Source organism: Lynx canadensis, chromosome B4, assembly GCF_007474595.2.
Source record: "Lynx canadensis isolate LIC74 chromosome B4, mLynCan4.pri.v2, whole genome shotgun sequence".
Classification (NCBI taxonomy): domain Eukaryota; kingdom Metazoa; phylum Chordata; class Mammalia; order Carnivora; family Felidae; genus Lynx; species Lynx canadensis.
Window position 1 is genome coordinate 5,744,209 of NC_044309.1, and position 18,953 is coordinate 5,763,161.

The 18,953-nt window shown below is 46.6% G+C and overlaps 1 protein-coding gene across 2 annotated transcripts in view; it reads right to left on the bottom strand.

The window, feature by feature from the left end:
- Positions 1-1,490: 1,490 nt before the first annotated feature.
- Positions 1,491-18,953, bottom strand: part of PRKCQ (protein kinase C theta) — a 217,588-nt gene continuing 200,125 nt past the window's right edge. For both annotated transcript variants that reach the window (XM_030321044.1, XM_030321045.1), the window contains exons 16-18: positions 13,022-13,210; positions 4,969-5,097; positions 1,491-2,212 (exon numbers count right to left, since the gene is read on the bottom strand). In XM_030321044.1, coding sequence (XP_030176904.1) covers positions 2,057-2,212; positions 4,969-5,097; positions 13,022-13,210 — 474 coding nt within the window. In that variant the 3' untranslated portion in view covers positions 1,491-2,056. The remainder of the gene's footprint in view (positions 2,213-4,968; positions 5,098-13,021; positions 13,211-18,953) is intronic.

Here is an 18,953-nt window from a genome sequence, read left to right on the forward strand (position 1 = left end):
GTATATATAAACCACATCTTCTTTATCCATTTGCCAGTTAACGGACATTTAGGCTCTTTGCATAATGTGACCATTTGCAGCAACGTGGATGGACCTGGAGGGTATTATGCTAAGTGAAGTAAGTCAGGCAGAGAAAGATACCATGTGTTTTCACTCATATGTGGATCTTGAGAAACTTAACAGAAGACCATGGGAGAGGGGAAGGGGAAAAAAATTACCCAGAGGGAGGGAGGGAGGCAAACCATAAGAGACTCTCGGATACTGAGAACAAACTGAGGGTGGATGGGGGCCGGGGGAGAGGGGCAGGGAGGAGGGCACTTGTTGGGATGAGCACAGGGTGTTGTATGGAAATCAATTTGACAATAAATTATATTTAAAAAAAGTCAAGCAAGCAAGCCTAGAAGGCACAAGGTGGTGGGAAAGAACCAAGAGAAAAGTGGAAACAAGATGGGCAGAGAGGCCTTGGAAGTGACGGCGGGGGGGGGGGGGTAGGAGGAAAGGGGCTCGTCAAGGGAGCAGTCGCAGGTGGAGGGGGCGAAAGGGGAAAGTGCTGTGTTGCAGTGATGATGGGCTCAAGATCAAAGGAGGGTCTTTCCTTGTATAAAAAACTGCAGAAAGGTAGATGAGGACCTAGTGCATTGCACAAGGGCCGGCAGGAAGGTAGTTCTGAGAGGAAGCAGTGCCTGGGGACAGATAGGAGGGCAGAGCTGGATCTGGGTGTTGGAGGAGTAGACGCAACATGTGTAGACCTGTAGCAACATGTGTGGGTCACTCCCAAGAGATCTCGTGGTGAAGGGAAAGAGGAACATAGTAACAGTAACTTAAAAGTTATGAGTCTCTCACTCTTTTGGGGACCTTTAGTGATTCCCCAAATTTCCAACATCAACTCAACGCGAGCGACACTTTGATGCCAGCCATGACAAAACCAAGTTCTTGCGGGGACAAGTAGGGAATTAAACTATTAAGAGGCATCTTTCTTTCTTTCCTTTATTCCATTTTTACATATCCACCTCTGTCATTAAGTCACAATATTTTATCAAAATATACAAACAACACAGATCCTTAAAAATAGCTAGAATTCTCATCAAAGAAGATCGACTGCTACAAGTAGCATGCATGGGTCTTTTATTTTGACTAATGCCTAAAGGGAGACTTATGAGTCATGAAATCACCATCAAGGGTGTGATAAGAGATTGGTTTTCTTTTCTCTTGGAAGCACTATGCCCTTCTTGTTACAGCGTGAAAAGGATTGTAGTGAGTGGCTTCCACGATATTGAAATCAGCTGAGAGTGGGTGGATGGGGTGGTTCCACTGGCAGGAGTAAATGAGTCTATCTTTGTTGGACTCTAAGTGTAATATCTATGTTGATAAGATAGCCAGAGTAGGGTTTTATTAAACCCTCCACCTCAGCGACATGATCTCTTTTCACTTTCCGTTTTCCTCTTTCCCAAGAATGCCATGGCTAATCAGAATGAATGGATTTGTAAACCTCAAGTTACAAGCGATGTTTATTGTGAAGAATTCCCATAAAAACCTACCCAGGGCTTCCCCCATCACCATTTACACTTCCCCAGACGTGAACAGAATAAAACAGGTCACTGGCTACTTGTCTGTGGCTGAATGAAACCCGCTTTCCCACCAGGCGACGTGCTGTTTCGGTCTCCAGAAGCCCGTGCTCACTGTGCCCCCTTCCGTCATCAAGTATTTCACCGATCAGCCGTTGGTGCCCACGTGAAGAGCCACAGTTTAGGGCAGTGTTAAGTTTTCAGATCTTTCACAGTGTGGAGGAGAACCCTCGTTCCAGTAAATAACTATGGTTAGTGATGACCTAACTTCAGGGGTGGCCGCAGGAGAGGACAGGAGAGACACCGAAGGGCGTTGTAATGAGTGGAGCTGGGTTCTGCTGCAGATACAGAGTCAGTGGGGAGCTCGAAGGTCTTAGCCGGTGTTATTGAGTGTTTCTTTTCTTTTCCAAGGTGAAAAGGAATCCAAGGAGTGTCACTTGAACCAGTTCGCAGAGAAAAGGCAAAGTCCCTCGTGTGTCAGGGGAAGTGGTTCAGGATATCAACCTCTCCATCCCTGGGTTGATGAAGGAAAAGTTTCTGAACATATTCTGGTCCATACTGTTGATGAGGGTTCTGTCAGCGAATGATAGCCGGGGCTTCTCATTTAAGAACTCTTTGTCGAAGTTGCTGCAGTCATACGGTGATTTCTTGATCAGAGTTCGAGGGAGGGAGGAACAAAAGGAAGAAAATCAGCCACTGCATTAATTATCTTTCTTTTTGTTACCTAGGCTGTCATGGGTCCATGACACTGCATGCTATCCGCATTGCAGATGAACTGAAGTAACACTCATAGAGGGTCATAGGTGGATTCATGGAACATTCCTAAGATCCCGAGGCATCAGCTTGTCAACAGTACACTTAGATTCATGTAAAGGAATTTCATTACATACATCCAAGTAGGGTCTAATGATTCTGGTTAATAGTTTACCTGAAACAGGATTGGCCACTTCTGAAAAAGAGGCGGGGCCAGATGTGACCTGTATCCTTTTAGTTTTTAGGGGGTAACTGAGGGGGAAGAGGGGAGGGCTGGAGGATGGGAGTGGAGGCGAGGACTTTTACAGATTATATATTCCTGTTCTTACATCAATATCCTTCACTACTGCTGGCTTCTCCACCCATGTTCATTTTATCATTAACCATCTTGGACCGTCTTCCATAGATGGATGGGGACAAACTCCCCTTGAGCCACCTAGCTCACTGGTGCCCATGAGACAAAAAAAAAAAAAAAAAATGTAAAAACAAACACCTATTTATAAACACTGCTTAGTATGGTGTATAGTTCAGTTTTTTTTTAAGACGATCAAAAGTCACCCTTATATATATGAGCATAACTAAAAGTCAGAGACTCTCCCTCCCCTCAAGGGGGCCCCTGGGCTGGTGAAGCCAATGGCCTGTGGCCTCTGCCTACAAATAGCTGCTTGGACAACAGGTCAGGGAAATTCCTTCCTACTGGCAGAACTGGGAATTGTCCTGTAGGGAAAGTGTAGATCAAAAGTCTGATTTTTAGATGGACACTATCAAGTCAATTGTAACGTACTGTGAAAGTTGAGGCATGAGTTACATTGTTCTGATGAGCGAAACTAGGTAAAAAAAAAAATCATTTTATCACAAATTATTAACCCACGTATTAGGGATGGTGCTGGTCCAAATAGTAAGTGCTAGAGACCAGCCTGTGGAACCCTTAGCGCGTCCCCAGAGCTTGGGACAGTGTTGTGCCCTAGGAACACACTCACTTCGTCCTCCCCCCTCCTGAGGAACAGCAGTGGCCGTTTTCTAGAGCGAGGCACTCTGCTTCGGGACCCACGAGCCTGTGCCATTTCCATGCAGGAGACGGTAGAGATGATTTATATCCATAATGACCAGGGACGGGTAAAGCTGGCATATCTACCATTTGCCTTACCCTTTAAAACAACTATTTTTTGAGGGGCGCCTGGGTGGCTGAGGTGGTCACACATCCCACTTTGGCTCAGGTCATGATCTCACGGTTCGTGGGTGCGAGCCCCGTGTCGGAATCTGTGCTGACAGCTCGGAGCCTGGAGCCTGCTTCGGATTCTGGGTCTCCCTCTCTCTGTCCACCCCCCCCGCCACTTCCTCTCACAAGCAAATAAAAACATTTAAAAATTAAAACAAAACAAAACACTCATATCTTGGCAAAATGTCACCACTGGTAAAAGCCAGGCAAAGTGCTGGGGCGCCTGAGTGGCTCAGTCAGTTGAGATCCAGCTTCGGCTCAGGTCATGATCTCGTGGTTCGTGGGTTCGAGCCCCGCATCGGGCTCTGTGCTGACAGCTCAGAGCCTGGAGCCTGTTTCAGATCCTGTGTCTCCCTCCATGTCTGCCCCTCCCCTGCTCACACACACACACTCTCTCTCTCAAAAACAAACAAACATTAAAAAAATTAAAAAAAAACCCAAAAACTATTTATTGTAAAAACTGTAGTAAAATATACCTAACCTAAAAGTGACCATCTGAACGATTTTTAGGAGTATGGTTCAGTGGCTGTGTGCAGTCATGCTTACCAACATCCGTCTGCCGAGCTTTTTCATTTTAACTGCACTTTTTTGTAAGTTTATTTACTTATTTTTAGAGCGTGTGCGTGCATGTGAGTGGGGGAGGGGCAGAGAGGGGGAGAGAGGATCCCAAGCAGGGTCCGAGCTGTCAGTGCAGAGCCTGACCTGGGGCTTCACACGGGGCTCGATCTCATGAACCGTGAAATCGTGACCTGAGCCGTAATCGAGAGTCGGACGCTTAACCCACTGAGCCCCCTGGGGCGTCCCTTCTTTACTCTGTCTTCGCTTTATGGTGGTTCTGCACATGGACAGGTCATTGTGCCTTTTCTCATGGAGGTTAGTGACTTTCACTAGTGAGCATACACCTGGGAATTTAGAGACTTGTCTCTTCCTCAGCCCCAGTGTACTTTTTCCTTAAACCGAGTAACACTGAACGATTGCCGTTAGGGAATATAGTTAACGTGAACCACTTGCAAACGTCAGGCCAACTTTAATAAATAGCCATGGAAAAGAGGGTTGCAAGATCCCCCGCATACACGTTTGGGTCACAGAATCTGTGACTGTGGGGCACGGATGCATCCTGTGCAAAAGTGCCGTATCTCATCAGAGAGCCACCTGGCACGTGCAGGTTACGTCGGAGGCATGCGCCCAGCAATTCATTTTTCATGCAGGTACATTTTCATCGCACGGGTGAGATATTGCAAAACAAGAGTAACATCCCCCCCGCACCCCACCCCCCCCACTCCCAGCCAGGTAACCTGAATTATGGTTAAGGAAGCACTTTCCTCCAAGAACTGCACCCCGGAGGGAAGGTAGGGGCTCAAGCAGGGGTGAGGGGCAGGCAGGCAGCCCGGGAGCCAAGCTGGAACCAAACGGTCCTGGGAGGGTCCTTACCACTTTAGGCCGGAACGGTGGGTCAATCTCCTTCCTTTCAAGCTCTTCCCAGTTGATCTCCCGGAACAAAGGATGCTGGCGGATGTCTCCCCTCACTCCTAGTCTCTTTTCAGGTTCCCTCACGAAGAGCTGAGAAGCGGCAGAAAGAAAACAGTTACTTCCCAGGGGACCAGCCGGTTAGCCTCAGACGAGGCTGCATTTCATAGTGTGTGAGGCGCAAGTCACGAGGTAAAGACTGCTTTTTGAGGCTTTTCTAACCCGATTTTTCCACTCTCGAGTATCAACTGTTGTCTCCAAACTGGTGACAGCACTCTCCCTCAAATGGGCCGTCTGAATATTCCAGGGTCTGGGTTTTCGCTCCCTTGCTCCTGGCCCTAGAAATGCAGTCTCTTGAGTGATATAGACCGGTTTTGAAATCAGCTTTGCCTTGTATTATTTACGGGACCTCTGGCAAGTTGCAGGAGTCTGAGTCTGTGTCGTCCCCTGTAAAGTGAATGAACTATCCTTCCCGCAGGGCAGTTCTGTGCGTGAGAGGAAATCACACACACACACACGCACACGCACACACATGTGCACACGCACGTATGCAGTGATTCGTGGTCTGTAGAACCCAACAACAGAGAATAAGTGATCAATTTATTTGTTGCTGAGTTGACCGCCCATTAATTGACTTTGATTTCCTACAAAGCTGCCTTCAAAGGATAACAGTGTTGCTTTGATGATATCCTATAAGCTAGTCCCTGACGGTCAGCTTTGGATAAGGCGTCTGAGTAGTGAGAATCGTTTCTGCTTCCTGCAAACCCGCTGGTAAAGTAATACTTAATTCAAATCCTCTTTAATGACCTCTGGTCTGTTACAGATATATTTTCTTCTTTGCACTGTTCCTTCTCCTGTTACTATGAGGTCACGCTGAACCTTGGCCAGGACAGGAAAGGAGCTTGGAAACTCTTCAAACTCCAGCACAACGGGTCAAGGGCAGTACGGAATAGGAGAGTCCGAACACGAGACCTGGGGAGTCACGGGTCCCAAGTGCCTGAAACAGTTACCCCTTTTTATCCCGCAGCTCGATGTTTGTTTATAGAGTAACTTCTAGCTGCAGGGTGTTCATAAGGACACCGTGGGGTCTCTGAAACAGGGATATTCCACGAGGCTCTGGCAGGACCGGACCTCCGGTAACAACTAAATTACAGAGATCTCTTGCTTTTATCTCTTGTAAGAATAGCCAGTCTATGTGTTTCCAAACACTGCCTTACTTATGTTACCTTCCTACTTGAAAATCTTCAAAGGCTCTACCGAAAGGCCCCCAAAAAACCCAAAACCAAAAGAAGAAAAAAAACACAACGTGCGGTAGCAAAGTGGAGATTTTTTTCTTCCTTTTAAAAATCATGGTAATCTTTTTAAAAGTCTAGGTGGAATCCCCATGTAACCAGCTAGTGCAGCCACACGGTCAGCTGTCCCTCTTTACCATACGGTGGCGGCTGAGGTCTCTCGATGGAAACTTGATGTGCCAAAGCTCCGTTAGAAAACCACTAACATGAGGCTGTCACCCAAGAGACTTCCTACCCACGTGGCCTTGTGCAAGTCTTCCGAGTCTCCATTTCCTCCCCTGGAGAATGCAGGGTGAGGCAAGGTCATCTCTATGCCCTGGTGAGTCCTAACATCCTCTGAGCCTGGCTGGTCATCCCAGGCTGTCTGTGGCCTCTGCGGACACACATCCTTCTGTCCCCACTGTAACCCTCTCTTCTGTCCAGACGTGTCTACTCACTGAATACGCCACCTGCCTTTCCCACCTCTGTCCTTCGCTATGGACATCTCCATCTCGTGAGGAGATACGTCTCCCCACATTTTGCCATTTCCTTCACCTCAGCTTTCAATCCCAGCCCATCACTCAGGGTTCAGCTTATGCTCCTTCTTCTTTGTGAAGCTTTCTTTGACTCCCTCAACTCCTGGTGAGCCCTCCCTGCCCTTCAACTCATACTCGTTGTCATATGGTTGGTTCCGTGACTGATTCTAACCAGCGTTGAGAGTCAGGAGTAGTGCCAGATGCCTCCGCCGTATCGGCCTGACTTTGAAGACAGATTCTAAAAGCAGAGATCACTGTCCCGATCGTCAGTTAAGGACACGGGGGCTCAGAGTAGCTAAATAACTTGCTCAAGATCACAGGTCTAGCCAGGGGTAGAGCCCAAATTATAAACAGCCTCTTTAGTCTCTCCTCTGGGCTCCATAGGACATCTGAATATCTTCCCTCCATTAAAGAAGGTATCTGTCTATCATTTTTCATAGTATTTTGTTAACGTTTTTATTTTTGAGAGAGAGAGAGAGACAGAGAGAGAGCGAGAGAGAGAGAGAGAGAGGCAGAGAGAGGGAGACACAGAATCCAAAGCAGGTTCCAGGCTCTGAGCTGTCAGCACAGAGCCCGACATGGGGCTCGAACTCAGGAACGAATGAGATCATGACCTGAGCCAAAGTCGGATGCTCAACCGACTGAGCCACCTGGTTGCCCCAAGAGTATTTTTAAGAGTATTTTTTTTTTTAGTAGAGTGTAAGCTATGGAGGGCAAACACCACTTATGTTTCTCTTTCTTACAGAACCTAGCACAGTGCTGTGCACAAAGTAGATGCACGATAAATGTTTGTTAAATAAGTGAGCAGGTTGTCTTTCTACTTTATTACATGCAGACCATAGATCTTCAGTCCTCACCTTCTGCCAGAATCTTGTCTTCAGCGTATATAACGGCACATAGAAAAGGCACCAAATTCACAGTAAAATTTTTCTTCTGTAGACTCGAACACCAATGTAGGCCAACAGATGGAAAAGCAGACTGATTCTTTAGAAGCAGAGGGAATAAGTGACTTGCCTAGAAACGATCATCACACCTTACTGGCCCCTACTTTTTAAGGACGTTTTCATGAAACAAGATGAGAGAGAAGGTGGGAGTGTCTCTAGCTCACGTAGTTATAATGAAAGGCTTTACTGAATGCAGGGAGAAGTAATTGCCCTATGCCAAGTGCGGACCATGCTGTTTCCTGTTGGATTTTTCCAGGACCACGTGTCGTTTGTATCTAGAGCATCCTGACAGAGCCTTCTGAGACTGACCCATGTACCTGTGAAATTTAAAAAAATATACTTTCAAAGATAAAATATGTAATGAGAATATAACATGACCTCATGTTCGAGACTCAGATTTCTTTCCCGTCCTGCACAAGAGTGAGTTACTGTCTTCTGTCCCCTGCATCAAAGCACGCCCCCCCCCCCCCCCCACTTCCAGGTCTGGTGACCTTGCGGGAGGCCATCGGCTCTGTGCTGGAGAAGCTGCACCAAGGGGCTCCGTGTTCATGAAGAAAGACTTGGTTTTGTTCATAGAAGCTGTCAGAGGGCGGTTTACATTAACAGGAAACAGCACACCTCGTACACGAATGGCCAGGATGTAGCTGTCGTTTGTTTGAATTTACTCGACTGTCTGGGCTGGGGAGCCGTGCTGGGCGGCTGAGGAGGGCCACCAGGGCTTAGCCCCTGTCCCTGGAGAGGGGTCTTCTCCCCTCTTCGTTCCCTGCGCAGATATATCTTTCTACAGAAGGGAGAGGTGCTTCTGTTCGGGATCTTTCGTTTTCCGCCTGTTTCCAAACAAATGGACGGGACATCCTGGATGAATACATGAGGGAGAAAGGGGTGTTTCTTTTCAAGACTCAACTGAACAGCGGTGTCCCAGTTGCAATTCATGATGCAGCACAGCCTCTTCTGCACAGTTGTTCAGTACACTACCTGCATCTATGTGCTGTGAGGACTAAAGGGAACAGAGAGTGATATTGATGCAGCTGCTGTAACAGATTCCATTTTTTTTTTTTTTTTTTAGAGGACTCATTACTTCTGGGTTTTACATTATAATTCTCTACAGGAAGTTTCTCAGAAATGATGCTACCTTTGATTTTTGCAGAAAATGGAACTCAAGGATGAGGGGGGCAGTGGGACCTAAGTTATAGAGCAAACCAGGAGGAGAGATGAAACTAGAAGCCATGTTCTTGTCAGCAAATTGCATGAGGAAACTAATTTTTATCAGCCTTACTTCTAGAACATGGCAGAGGACTACCTTCCTTGGGGCAAGGATATGGAATTTTTACCAACACCTACGGGAAAGGATAAGCCCGGTCTCCTCCACGTGGATTTAAGACCTCTTTCGCCGACGAGTCCCACTCTCTCCCACTCTTTATTCTTACTTGTCTTGGTTTCTGCTCTGTTCAGCCAGATTTATTTACTATTCTTCTAGCAAATCTTTTTCCCGCTATTGAAAGTGCACATGATTTTGGTTTTGGTATTTGCTGGCATTAACCCTTACATTGTATTTTGTTCTTAAACTTTTTATTTTGAAACAATCACAGCGTCTTAGTCTGCTTGGGCTGCTACAACAAGATGACACGGACTGAGTGGTGCCTTAAACAACAGACATTTACTTTTCATAGTTCTGGAGTCTGGAAGTCCAAGATCAAGGTGCCTGTGTGGGCACTTTCTGGCGAGGACCCTCTTTTTGGCATGTAGGTGGCCGCCTTCTTGCTGTGTCCTCACATGGCCTTCCTCTGGTGCACGCACTCGGAGGGGGGGATAGCTCTCTCTTCCTCTTTTTATAAGGGCACTCGTCCACTGTGGTGACCCCACCCCGATTATGTCATCTCTGCCTCATTATGTCCCAAAGGCCTCATCATTTTGGGGGTTAGGGCTTCAACATAGGATTTGGGGCCGGCACATTCAGTCCATACATATCAATTCACAGGATGTTAAAAGCTAGTACAGGTGTCCTGTGTCCCTGTCACCTAGCTTCCCCTAATGCCTGTAGAGGGATCCCCCTCTACAGTCGCTGTCCTGCCTCCACTCTCCCCAGCCCCGCTGCCACTAATCTGATTTCCATCTCCACGGTGCCCTTTGGAGAAGGTTACACAAGTGGACGCACAGTATGTGACCCTTGGAGACTGGCCTTTTTTCACTCCGCACAACACCCTTGCGATCCACCCAGGTTGTTTTGTAGATCGATAACCGTTCCTTCCTTTTTCTTGCTGAGTAATATTCCTTGTATGTGACTTGTCATCTTTCCTCTCTACCTGGAACTGATCCTTCTTCCCACACCGTCTTTCTCTCCTGTGAAAAAGCGTCACTTCCAGCATTAACTTCTGATGAACTCCACCTGGCCCCGTGACTCCTTCACCCTCCCTCCTGGCCGTGAGCCCTCCCACATCCCGAGGCGGCACTGGGTTTGGAAGCATAGCTGTTGAACTTTCGCGGAACATCAGGGGGTAAAGGTGGATCGCCTCCAGGTAGCCCCCGGGCTGTTTCCTTATTCCCTTCTGGGGGGTTTCGTTGGCCCAGGGCTTTTCAGTGCACCCCCACACTACGAGACTGAAGCGTGTCTCCTCAAAAGTCACACATGGAAGCCCTACCCCCCCATGCGAGTGAACTTGCAGGAGACAAGTAATTACGGTTAAATGAGGTCATGTGGGTGGGAGCCCGATCCAATAGGATCAGAGTCCTTATAAGAGGAAACAGCAGAGAGCTCTTCGCCCGGGTGTGAGTGAAGATGCGGCAAGGAGGCACCTGTCTGCAAGGCAGGAAGAAAGCCTTCGCCAGAAACCGACCTTGCTGGACCTTGCCTTCGGACTCCCAGCCTCCGGAACCGTAAGTAAATTTGTTGGGTGAGCCCCTCAGTCTGTGATATTTTGTTACAGCAGCTGGAGCCAACCAGTCCTACCTCACCTCGAGCCCACGTGTCCAGTCCGGGTACAACCCATGCAGCAACTGTAATAATGTCTCAACTTGCCTTTGCGTAAAGCAACACTGCTTCCATCCCAATCCTGATCGTTTTTACTGTTGTCATCTTCTTAATTGGTTAATTTTGAAATCAGCTTTCATTTTATAGGTGCGTTGTTCAGTCATTGAAAGTGTGTTTAATGGGTCATTCCGAGAGTTTTCTAGGTTTGTGGCTTCTTCGGATAACAGAAACAGAAAGCTGAGTTGAGGTGGCTCAGACTTGCAATGCCATCAGCCTCGGGCGGGGTGTCCTGGGGGGGCTCTCTCCGCACTGGACTCCTGAGGGAGGGCTGCAGAGTTGCCTCAGCATCTCAGACTCTGGACAAGTTGCCGGTCGTATTAGAGCAGGAGAAGTGGGTGCCCTTTAAATCCAGGTAGTTCATGAGAAAAAAGTAGACTTGTGAAACAAGATGGGCCTGGTAATTGTTTTTAGATTTAAAATCCACCGGGGCGCCTGGGTGGCTCGGTCAGTTAAGCGTCCAACGTCGGCTCGGGTCATGATCTCACGGTTTGTGGGTTCAAGCCCCGCGTCGGGCTCTGTGCTGACAGCTCAGAGCCTGGAGCCTGCTTTGGATTCTGTGTCTCCCTCTGTCTCTGCCCCTCCGCTGCTCACGCTCGCTCGCTGTCTTTCTCTCTCTCAAAAATAAATAAATGTTAAAAAAAAAAAAACCCTTAAAATCCACCGAGAACTTCCAATGTTGAAAGGTCTTACTCTTTGCTCCCCCTTTTCAATATAAAGACAGCAAGACTGAAAATTATTTTCCTAAATGATTTTTAAAGCCAGCTGAGATAGGAGACGCCCAAATTCAAAACACCTGTGCTCTTGGTCCACTTCTTTTAGATTTGTTCGCTTCCTGATCACCTCGGTGTATCTCCTTGATCCAAACAGTTGCTGGGACAGCTCAGTGAGTGCTGGTCGTTGTTATTACATGTAAGAGCACGTTGCACTACCGTGACTTATTTTTTGTACTCACACTGCGGGTGTTAATTTGCGTCCTCGACAGAGGGAAACCAGGACTCTGCCTATAACCCCAATCTTTAATGATGGCTCTCAGGTGCTGCTTAGGTCTCTTCATTGGCTTTCCCTGGGAGCTCCTGGTTCATGGCAAGTGATTCTTAGAGCCCGGTTTCCATCTGTAACACTCAATTCTCCCCTGAGCCTGGACTGTCGTGGACCGGGGTGTGAGTCTTGCTTTGATGGTGAATTCTGCAGGGATGGTGACAGTCTGAATTCTGAGTTACAGGGTGAAAGATGCATCAGTGTTTCCAGTGGACATGGGAAGGGGATGTGATCTGCAGCATTTTAAATACTGCTGAAGGGGCCCTCTCAGGCAGTGAGCAGTGAGGGTCTCTGTGAGATGGAATGCTGTGAAATGGAGTTTGGTGTAGTATCTGGGCCAGGGAACAGACTAAACAAATGGCCTGTGTGTCAAGGGCTTTGGCCAAAAACATCCCCGGTGATCATTCTTACTTCCAAAAGACCTACTAGAATGTCTCACAGAAGTTCTGGCTTTGACAAACCACCAGACTCCAAGCATGAAGCCACCCAGCCATTAAAGAACAACGGTTTCTCCTTCTTACTCCTCTGTCCTCTCCCTGCTTTTAACCTGGTCTGGTCTGCAGCAGAGACCCAAGAGCTGGAGAGGAAGAGAACAGGACACAGTTGGCCACAACATGACCACATTCCCTTCTCCCAAAGTGAGTGGCCACCAGCCCTGAATCTGACTGGAGAAGAGGGATTAAAAGTCTTGGCTTTAGAGATCTGGTTGACTTGCTGACTTCTTTCACGGGCTGAACAGTTTTACCTTCTCAACTGAGACCGTGTTTTATGGCCTAGGGGTGATGTGAGGTTTGTGTTTGGCTGCAGAGTTGTGCATTCTGTCCAGGTGGGAAGGGGAAGATGAACTGGCCTGAGTAGGCTTAATGGGCATGATGGGAAACCAAAGGCTGAGTTTTAAGCTACAAACTGGGCTTGTCAGTGGGCCAATTTCCTCTCAGAGTAAGGGTTTCAAGAGTCATGGAACTGGTTCCTGGGCATTTCTTATGTAAACCAGGCACACGAATGTTTATCTTCTCATTTTGGTATCTAACGTCCATCCTACTGGTGCCTCAGTTGAAATACATGGTGAGAATCCCATTTAAATCGAGTTCAAGATGACTATTGTTTACCACGTATAAATCAGAACCTAGAAATGAATGTGAGAACCGATCAGAATACCCAATACTAATTCTACAGAGTCTCCTTGGCTTCACTTCTTACCTTCACCAAAAGATCCTTCGCCTCTTTCTCAAGCCATCGGGGGTAAAAGGGATTGTCCATGCGGATGGAGTGGAAAAGCTCCTCTTCATCTTGCCCGTGGAAAGGTGACTGCCCAATCAGCATCTCATAGAGGAGAACGCCGAAGGACCACCAGTCAACAGAATGGTTGTATTTCTGGCCCAGCAAGATCTGTGTGGCCAAGAGGCAGAGGCATAATTAATGAACACGAGGTGGATGAGCGAAAACCCTGCTTGAACTTTTCAAGGCCACTCAGTAAATAGTCGATGGTGATGACCGTATGTGGTTTTAACACCGATCACACTGAAAACTGTAGCTTTTGAGATGCTGACGGCAGAAATGAGTGAACAGTGCCCAAACTGAGCAAACAGTTTTTGTTTTTTTGTTTTTTTTTTTTTTTTTCAACGTTTATTTATTTTTGGGACAGAAAGAGGCAGAGCATGAACGGGGGAGGGGCAGAGAGAGAGGGAGACACAGAATCGGAAACAGGCTCCAGGCTCTGAGCCATCAGCCCAGAGCCCGACGCGGGGCTCGAACTCACGGACCGCAAGATCGTGACCTGGCTGAAGTCGGACGCTTAACCGACTGCGCCACCCAGGCGCCCCAACAGTTTTTGTTTTTAATGTCTCCTTCCCCTGTGGCCTTAAGAGCAACCACTGGCCTGTGCCGTTAGCCTTCATTTTCCCACCTGTGATGTGAGGACTTGGGTAGTCGATTCAGACCTAAGAAAGCTGGTGTGTGTGTGTGTGTGTGTGTGTGTGTGTGTGTGTGTGTGTGTGTATGCTGTTCTGTGACTAAACCAAACCCACGTGTTTTACTGAAGCCTGTCCTGAGACTTTGCATAAACTTTCAGTAGGTAATCACACCTCCAAAGAGGTCATCTCCCTAAATCCATCCTGTAAAGCCTCTCGGGCCACAGTTGTACAACTAAGGTGTCCCATCTGTGGTCGCCATTAAAGAGTCAGAATTAGTGAGTGTGCTGAGAGAGACCAGGATAGCAGACTTCAGTTCCAGAAATTCTCTCTCTTAGAGTGATGTGCAGCTTAACAGCAGTGCTTTGAGTAGAACTGGTCTGGTCTGTCCTTTAGGGAAGTGGATTTAAAGTCTGGGATCTCACCTAACTTTTATTTTTCTAAAAAAGATTAAGCAGGGGAGAGGCAGAGAAAGGGGTGGGGGAGAGAATCAAGCAGGCTCTGCACTGTCAGCACAGAGCCTGACCAGGGTGGGGTGGGGGGGGGCCTCAAACTCACAAACCACGAGATCATGACCTAAGTTGAAACCCAGAGTTGGATGCTTAACCAACTGAGCCACCCAGGCACCCTCCACCTAACGTTTAAAAAGATTTCTACCCTTTGATCCATCTACTCTCCTGGCAGAAAAGACTGTATTCTGGGCTTTCAGTGGCTTCCTTGTTGAATGTTGAAAGGTAGAGAGTGTACCTGTGACTCTTGTCATCCTAGCAAACCAAGCTGTGACATGTTCCAATGCCATGCGTGAGGTCCATCAGTGGCTGAATGGATAAGCGATGTGATCTATACATACAGCGGAATATTATTCAGCCTTAAAACAGAATGAAATCCTGACACGTGATCCAACCTAGATAAACCTTGAGGACATTGTGCTAAATGAAAGAAGCCAGACTTGAGAAGACCAATACTGTATGAATTCACTTGTATGAGGTCCCTGGAGGTGTCTGATTTATAAGGACAGAAAGTGGGACAGTGGTTGCTGAGGGTTTGGGGAAAACGGGTGGTTGTTTAATGGCTATAGAGTTTCAGTTGTGCCTGATTAAAAAAAAAAAAAAAAAATTCCAGAGATTCGTTGCACAACAATGCGAATATACTTAACACGACTGAATAACACTCTTAGAATGGTTAGATGGTATATTCCATGGTACGTATATTTTACAACGAAAACCAGTACACAGTAGGAACACAGTAACAGTAGCAACTTGTTAAATGGCGAAGACAAGAGAACCCTCGTGTCTCATGCCTGCTGCTCCCACGATGGGGGTGGGGACAAGATGCTTTGTTACCAAAATGGAGAAAGTGAGGATAGTATTGAAGTGCTAAATTAAAAAAGCGAGGCTGGGACCCTCTGGAGATGGCCATCCTTTCCACGCTGGCTGCATTTTAAGACCTAGGTCAGTCCCCTGTGTGTGAGCACACACACGTAAACACACAGGTCATTTTACTATTAGAGGTCTCCGTTTGAAATGGAAGGTCTTCTTACGTGGGCCTGTGGAATATATGGTACAGTTGCAGCAATGGCGGCCGTAGGAAAGAAAAAGGATGTCACAGTCTAGACATTGTAGCATTTCTAGGAAAGCTGCATGTCTCGATGCCGGTGATCCTTTGATGCAGTGGGCTAGTGTGCATGTCTGCTGTCTCTGAACGCCACCCCACTCCACCTCTGTCCTTGGGGAATGAGCTACGTGTGGTCTGAAGCTCGGGAATATGGTGGAAGTGTCTCCCAACACAAGAGTTGATAAACCACAACGAAACCGTGATGGCCGTACAAAATGTTGTGGGTTCTACTTCTGGCTTAGTCCCCCTAATGTATAGTTTGGGGCAGATTCCTTCACCCTCTCTGGGTCTCATTTGTTAAAAAAAAAAAGTGGTGATAACATCTGGCTGACTTACTACTGAGTTATTGTGCGAATCCAGTGAAAAGCAGGGAACGTGCAGTGCTTTGTCCTATGGAAATGACTGCATGTTCTACGATAACTATCCATCTTGATCAACTGGCACCCGTTGGTGAAAATAAAGATCAAGTTGCAAACAGAATTTTGCAATCTGCCACTGACTTCCAGCATATAACTGCTAGCCAGTATCCTTAATAAAGTTAACTTCAAAGTTTAGAGAAGATGGATTATTCCTTAGGGAAAAGTTTAAAAGTAGATACAGAGAGAGTGATAAAGATGTGTGTACACACACACACACACATCTCAGTTAAGGTGAATTTGCCTCCAATGGGGACTGGTTCACACACAATTCCCAAGTTCTGTCACAAGGGGGAGCCCAAAGCAACCAGAAACTGCTCTGAGCATCCTGTCTTTCTAAACTTCATTTGGAAGGACAGATGAAAAGACATTTGGAGGACAGGAGACAGCTGTGGTGGAAATTAAGTCTTCTAGTGCTCGGTGATGTTCATAAAGAATTCCTCGTAAGTTAGGAGGAAGAAGCAAAATGCAGAGTGACATTGCCTGAACAGAAAATTTGCAGAAGTATGCTGACATGTGTTAGGTATCTGTGTCTTATTTATAAGAATTCCTGAGGTAGGTCCTGGGACCCCTGTTTAATAAAGGACAGGGATTGGACTTCGGGAGGTTACTGTCTTATTTAAGATCTAGTTAGGGAGCTGAAGCTATGTTCTGAACCCTGCTCCTTGGGAGATTTTTGCTACATAATGTTCCTTTTATCTTTAATGTCCCATGGATTAAATCTCAACCTAACAAGGTCATGCTCACACTGTCTACATTTCTAAAGAAACTGGCAGGGAAACACTGGCTGAAGCAGCCCCTTTTTCTGTCTCAACCCCTGCTGCCTTTTTAAAAATATTTATTTTGAGAGAGAGAGAGAATGAGCAGGGGAGAGGCAATGAAACAGAGAGAGAGAGCGCGCGCGCGCGTGAGCGTCCCAAACAGATTCTGTAGCACAGATCCCAACAGGGCTCGATCTCACAAACCGTGAGATCATGACCTGAGCCAAAATCAAGAGTTGGATGCTTAACTGACTGAACCACCCAGGTGCCCTTGTTTCAGCCCCTGCTGCCTTCGTATGGCCTCATCCTCTTTTGTCCTGTTCCCTCCCCCCATCTTTACTCAAAGAATTCAGATACTAAAGACGTTGCCACTTTATGTCAGAGTCTCTCTCTCCAACGGTGAAAGTTATCATCGGCAACTGCATCCTCCTGGTAGAGCTAGTGAGTTACATCTCTATAAAGCTCACTGTGTTGGTGTGTGGTCATAGTTTACTAGGTGACCAGCCAGTCCCTTTACAGTGTTGGTCCCCAAGTGACTCCTGGTCTCTCCAGGGAGCTGCTTCCGTGTATTGGAATCCCACATGGAATTACTCAGTGGCTTAGCGAGTAGGGTGTTTAATTGTTTCCCTAGTCTTGTCAAAATGGGCTTGGACCTCCGGTTACATGTTAGACCCTTGGTCCTACAACTGGAAGACACAGGGAGTCATTGAGTTTTATGTCTTAGGAGACATGGACTGGGGACATTCCCCGGCTGTGGGGAGTGCGGTCTGTATTTTTGTGTGTCATTCCTGATGCCGCTCTGAAGTGCATTTACTTCTGTAATTCGGGTTCTCCCATCAAGAGATACTGGCATCTGCCAGGTGGGCTCCATGGCCCTTGTCCTGCTCTGTGCTCCTGTGTGTTTCTAGTGACTTGCCTGGTCTCACTGGCTTTCTGTTTGCCACAGAGTCCCTTCCCTGGAGATAACAACCGAATACATATAAAACCAGTACTAAGCAACATATACTTAGAAACACAATAAGGGAAAGTTAAATTATTAAGGCTCGGAGGCAGGAGAGCACAACTGTTTTTTTTTTTAAATATTTTTTTAAGTTTATTTTTGAGAGACAGATGCAAACACATAGAACATAAGAAAATGGCAGCAGAGAGGTCTCTCTTGCTCTCAGTACAAGTTCTTGGTCACCTACATTATAAGGAAGCTAAAAGAGTATCATTAGTTATAACAAGAACTTAGCTAAAGGTCAGATGTATCAAAGACCTTGTTTTGAATTATGGAATGATTTGAATTACAACCTCCATTGTCAACAACGAACCTTGCCTAAAATACGTATTGTAAAGTCTAAGTGATACTGTGCCTTTGTGAGCTATCCTTTCCAGCTATGATGGCCAGTGAAACCAAGAAGTAAAAAGCTAATCAGACCTTTGAATCTGAGTCCTAGAGTGTTCAACCAAGATCTTAAGTTATTTAATCTCATTATTTGGACAAAGCATAAACTATCAATAAACAGAATAAAATTTAGTTACTTAAAATAATCGTAGGGGTGCTGGGTGGCCCAGTCAGTTAAGTGTCTGACTTCGGCTCAGGTCATGATCTCACGGTTCATGAGTTCAAGCCTTGTGTTGGGCTCTGTGCTGGCCGCTCAGAGCCTGGAGCCTGCTTCGGATCCTGTGTCTCCCTCTCTCTCTGCTCCTTCCCTGCTCATGCTCTTTCTCTCTTTCAAAAATATTTAAAAAAATTTTTAAAAAATTGTATATTTTGTTTTAATTTCAACCTGATTGTATCCTTCTATATGCATATTTTATAATATACAGACTATATTAGTTGGCAATAGTGTGTGAGATTCATATACAATATACATATACTGAGGATGCTTTTTTTTTTAACTAATGAGGGAGCATCTCTTACAAAAATTTGGAACTATGTAGAAGGTAAACTGGCAGTTGGATGGTGACAGAGAGGAAAGCCAGAGGGTGTCCCCAGCGTCCAGACAAGAGCTGCTCAGGGCCTGGATTAGGGTAGCGGCAGGAAGTGGGGGAAGGAACTGGAGAAGCATTGGGGGTCCAACCAAAGGGACTCACTTAGAGAATCAAGGAATAATCACGGGTGATTCTTAATGCAGTCACAAGATCGGGGAGGGGAAAGAATAGATGTCTCTGAGGGCTATATCTAGAACTTCTGGGTGTTTGGATAGGGGAAGGGTAAGAAGGAAAGAAAGAAAACTCAATTACTCTGGTTTTCTGGTGAGGTTAGTAGGTGGATGAGTGTGTGATTTACTAAGAAAGAGATCAAGGGAAAGGGGGTGGTGGGCGGAGCAGGTTCAACAGAGAAAGTGAGTTGGAGACCTGTTATGTTTGAATGGCCTGTGACCGCAGAAGCAAGAAGTTTGGGCTGGCCATATTGATCTTGGAGTTATAATCATAGTCTTTAATT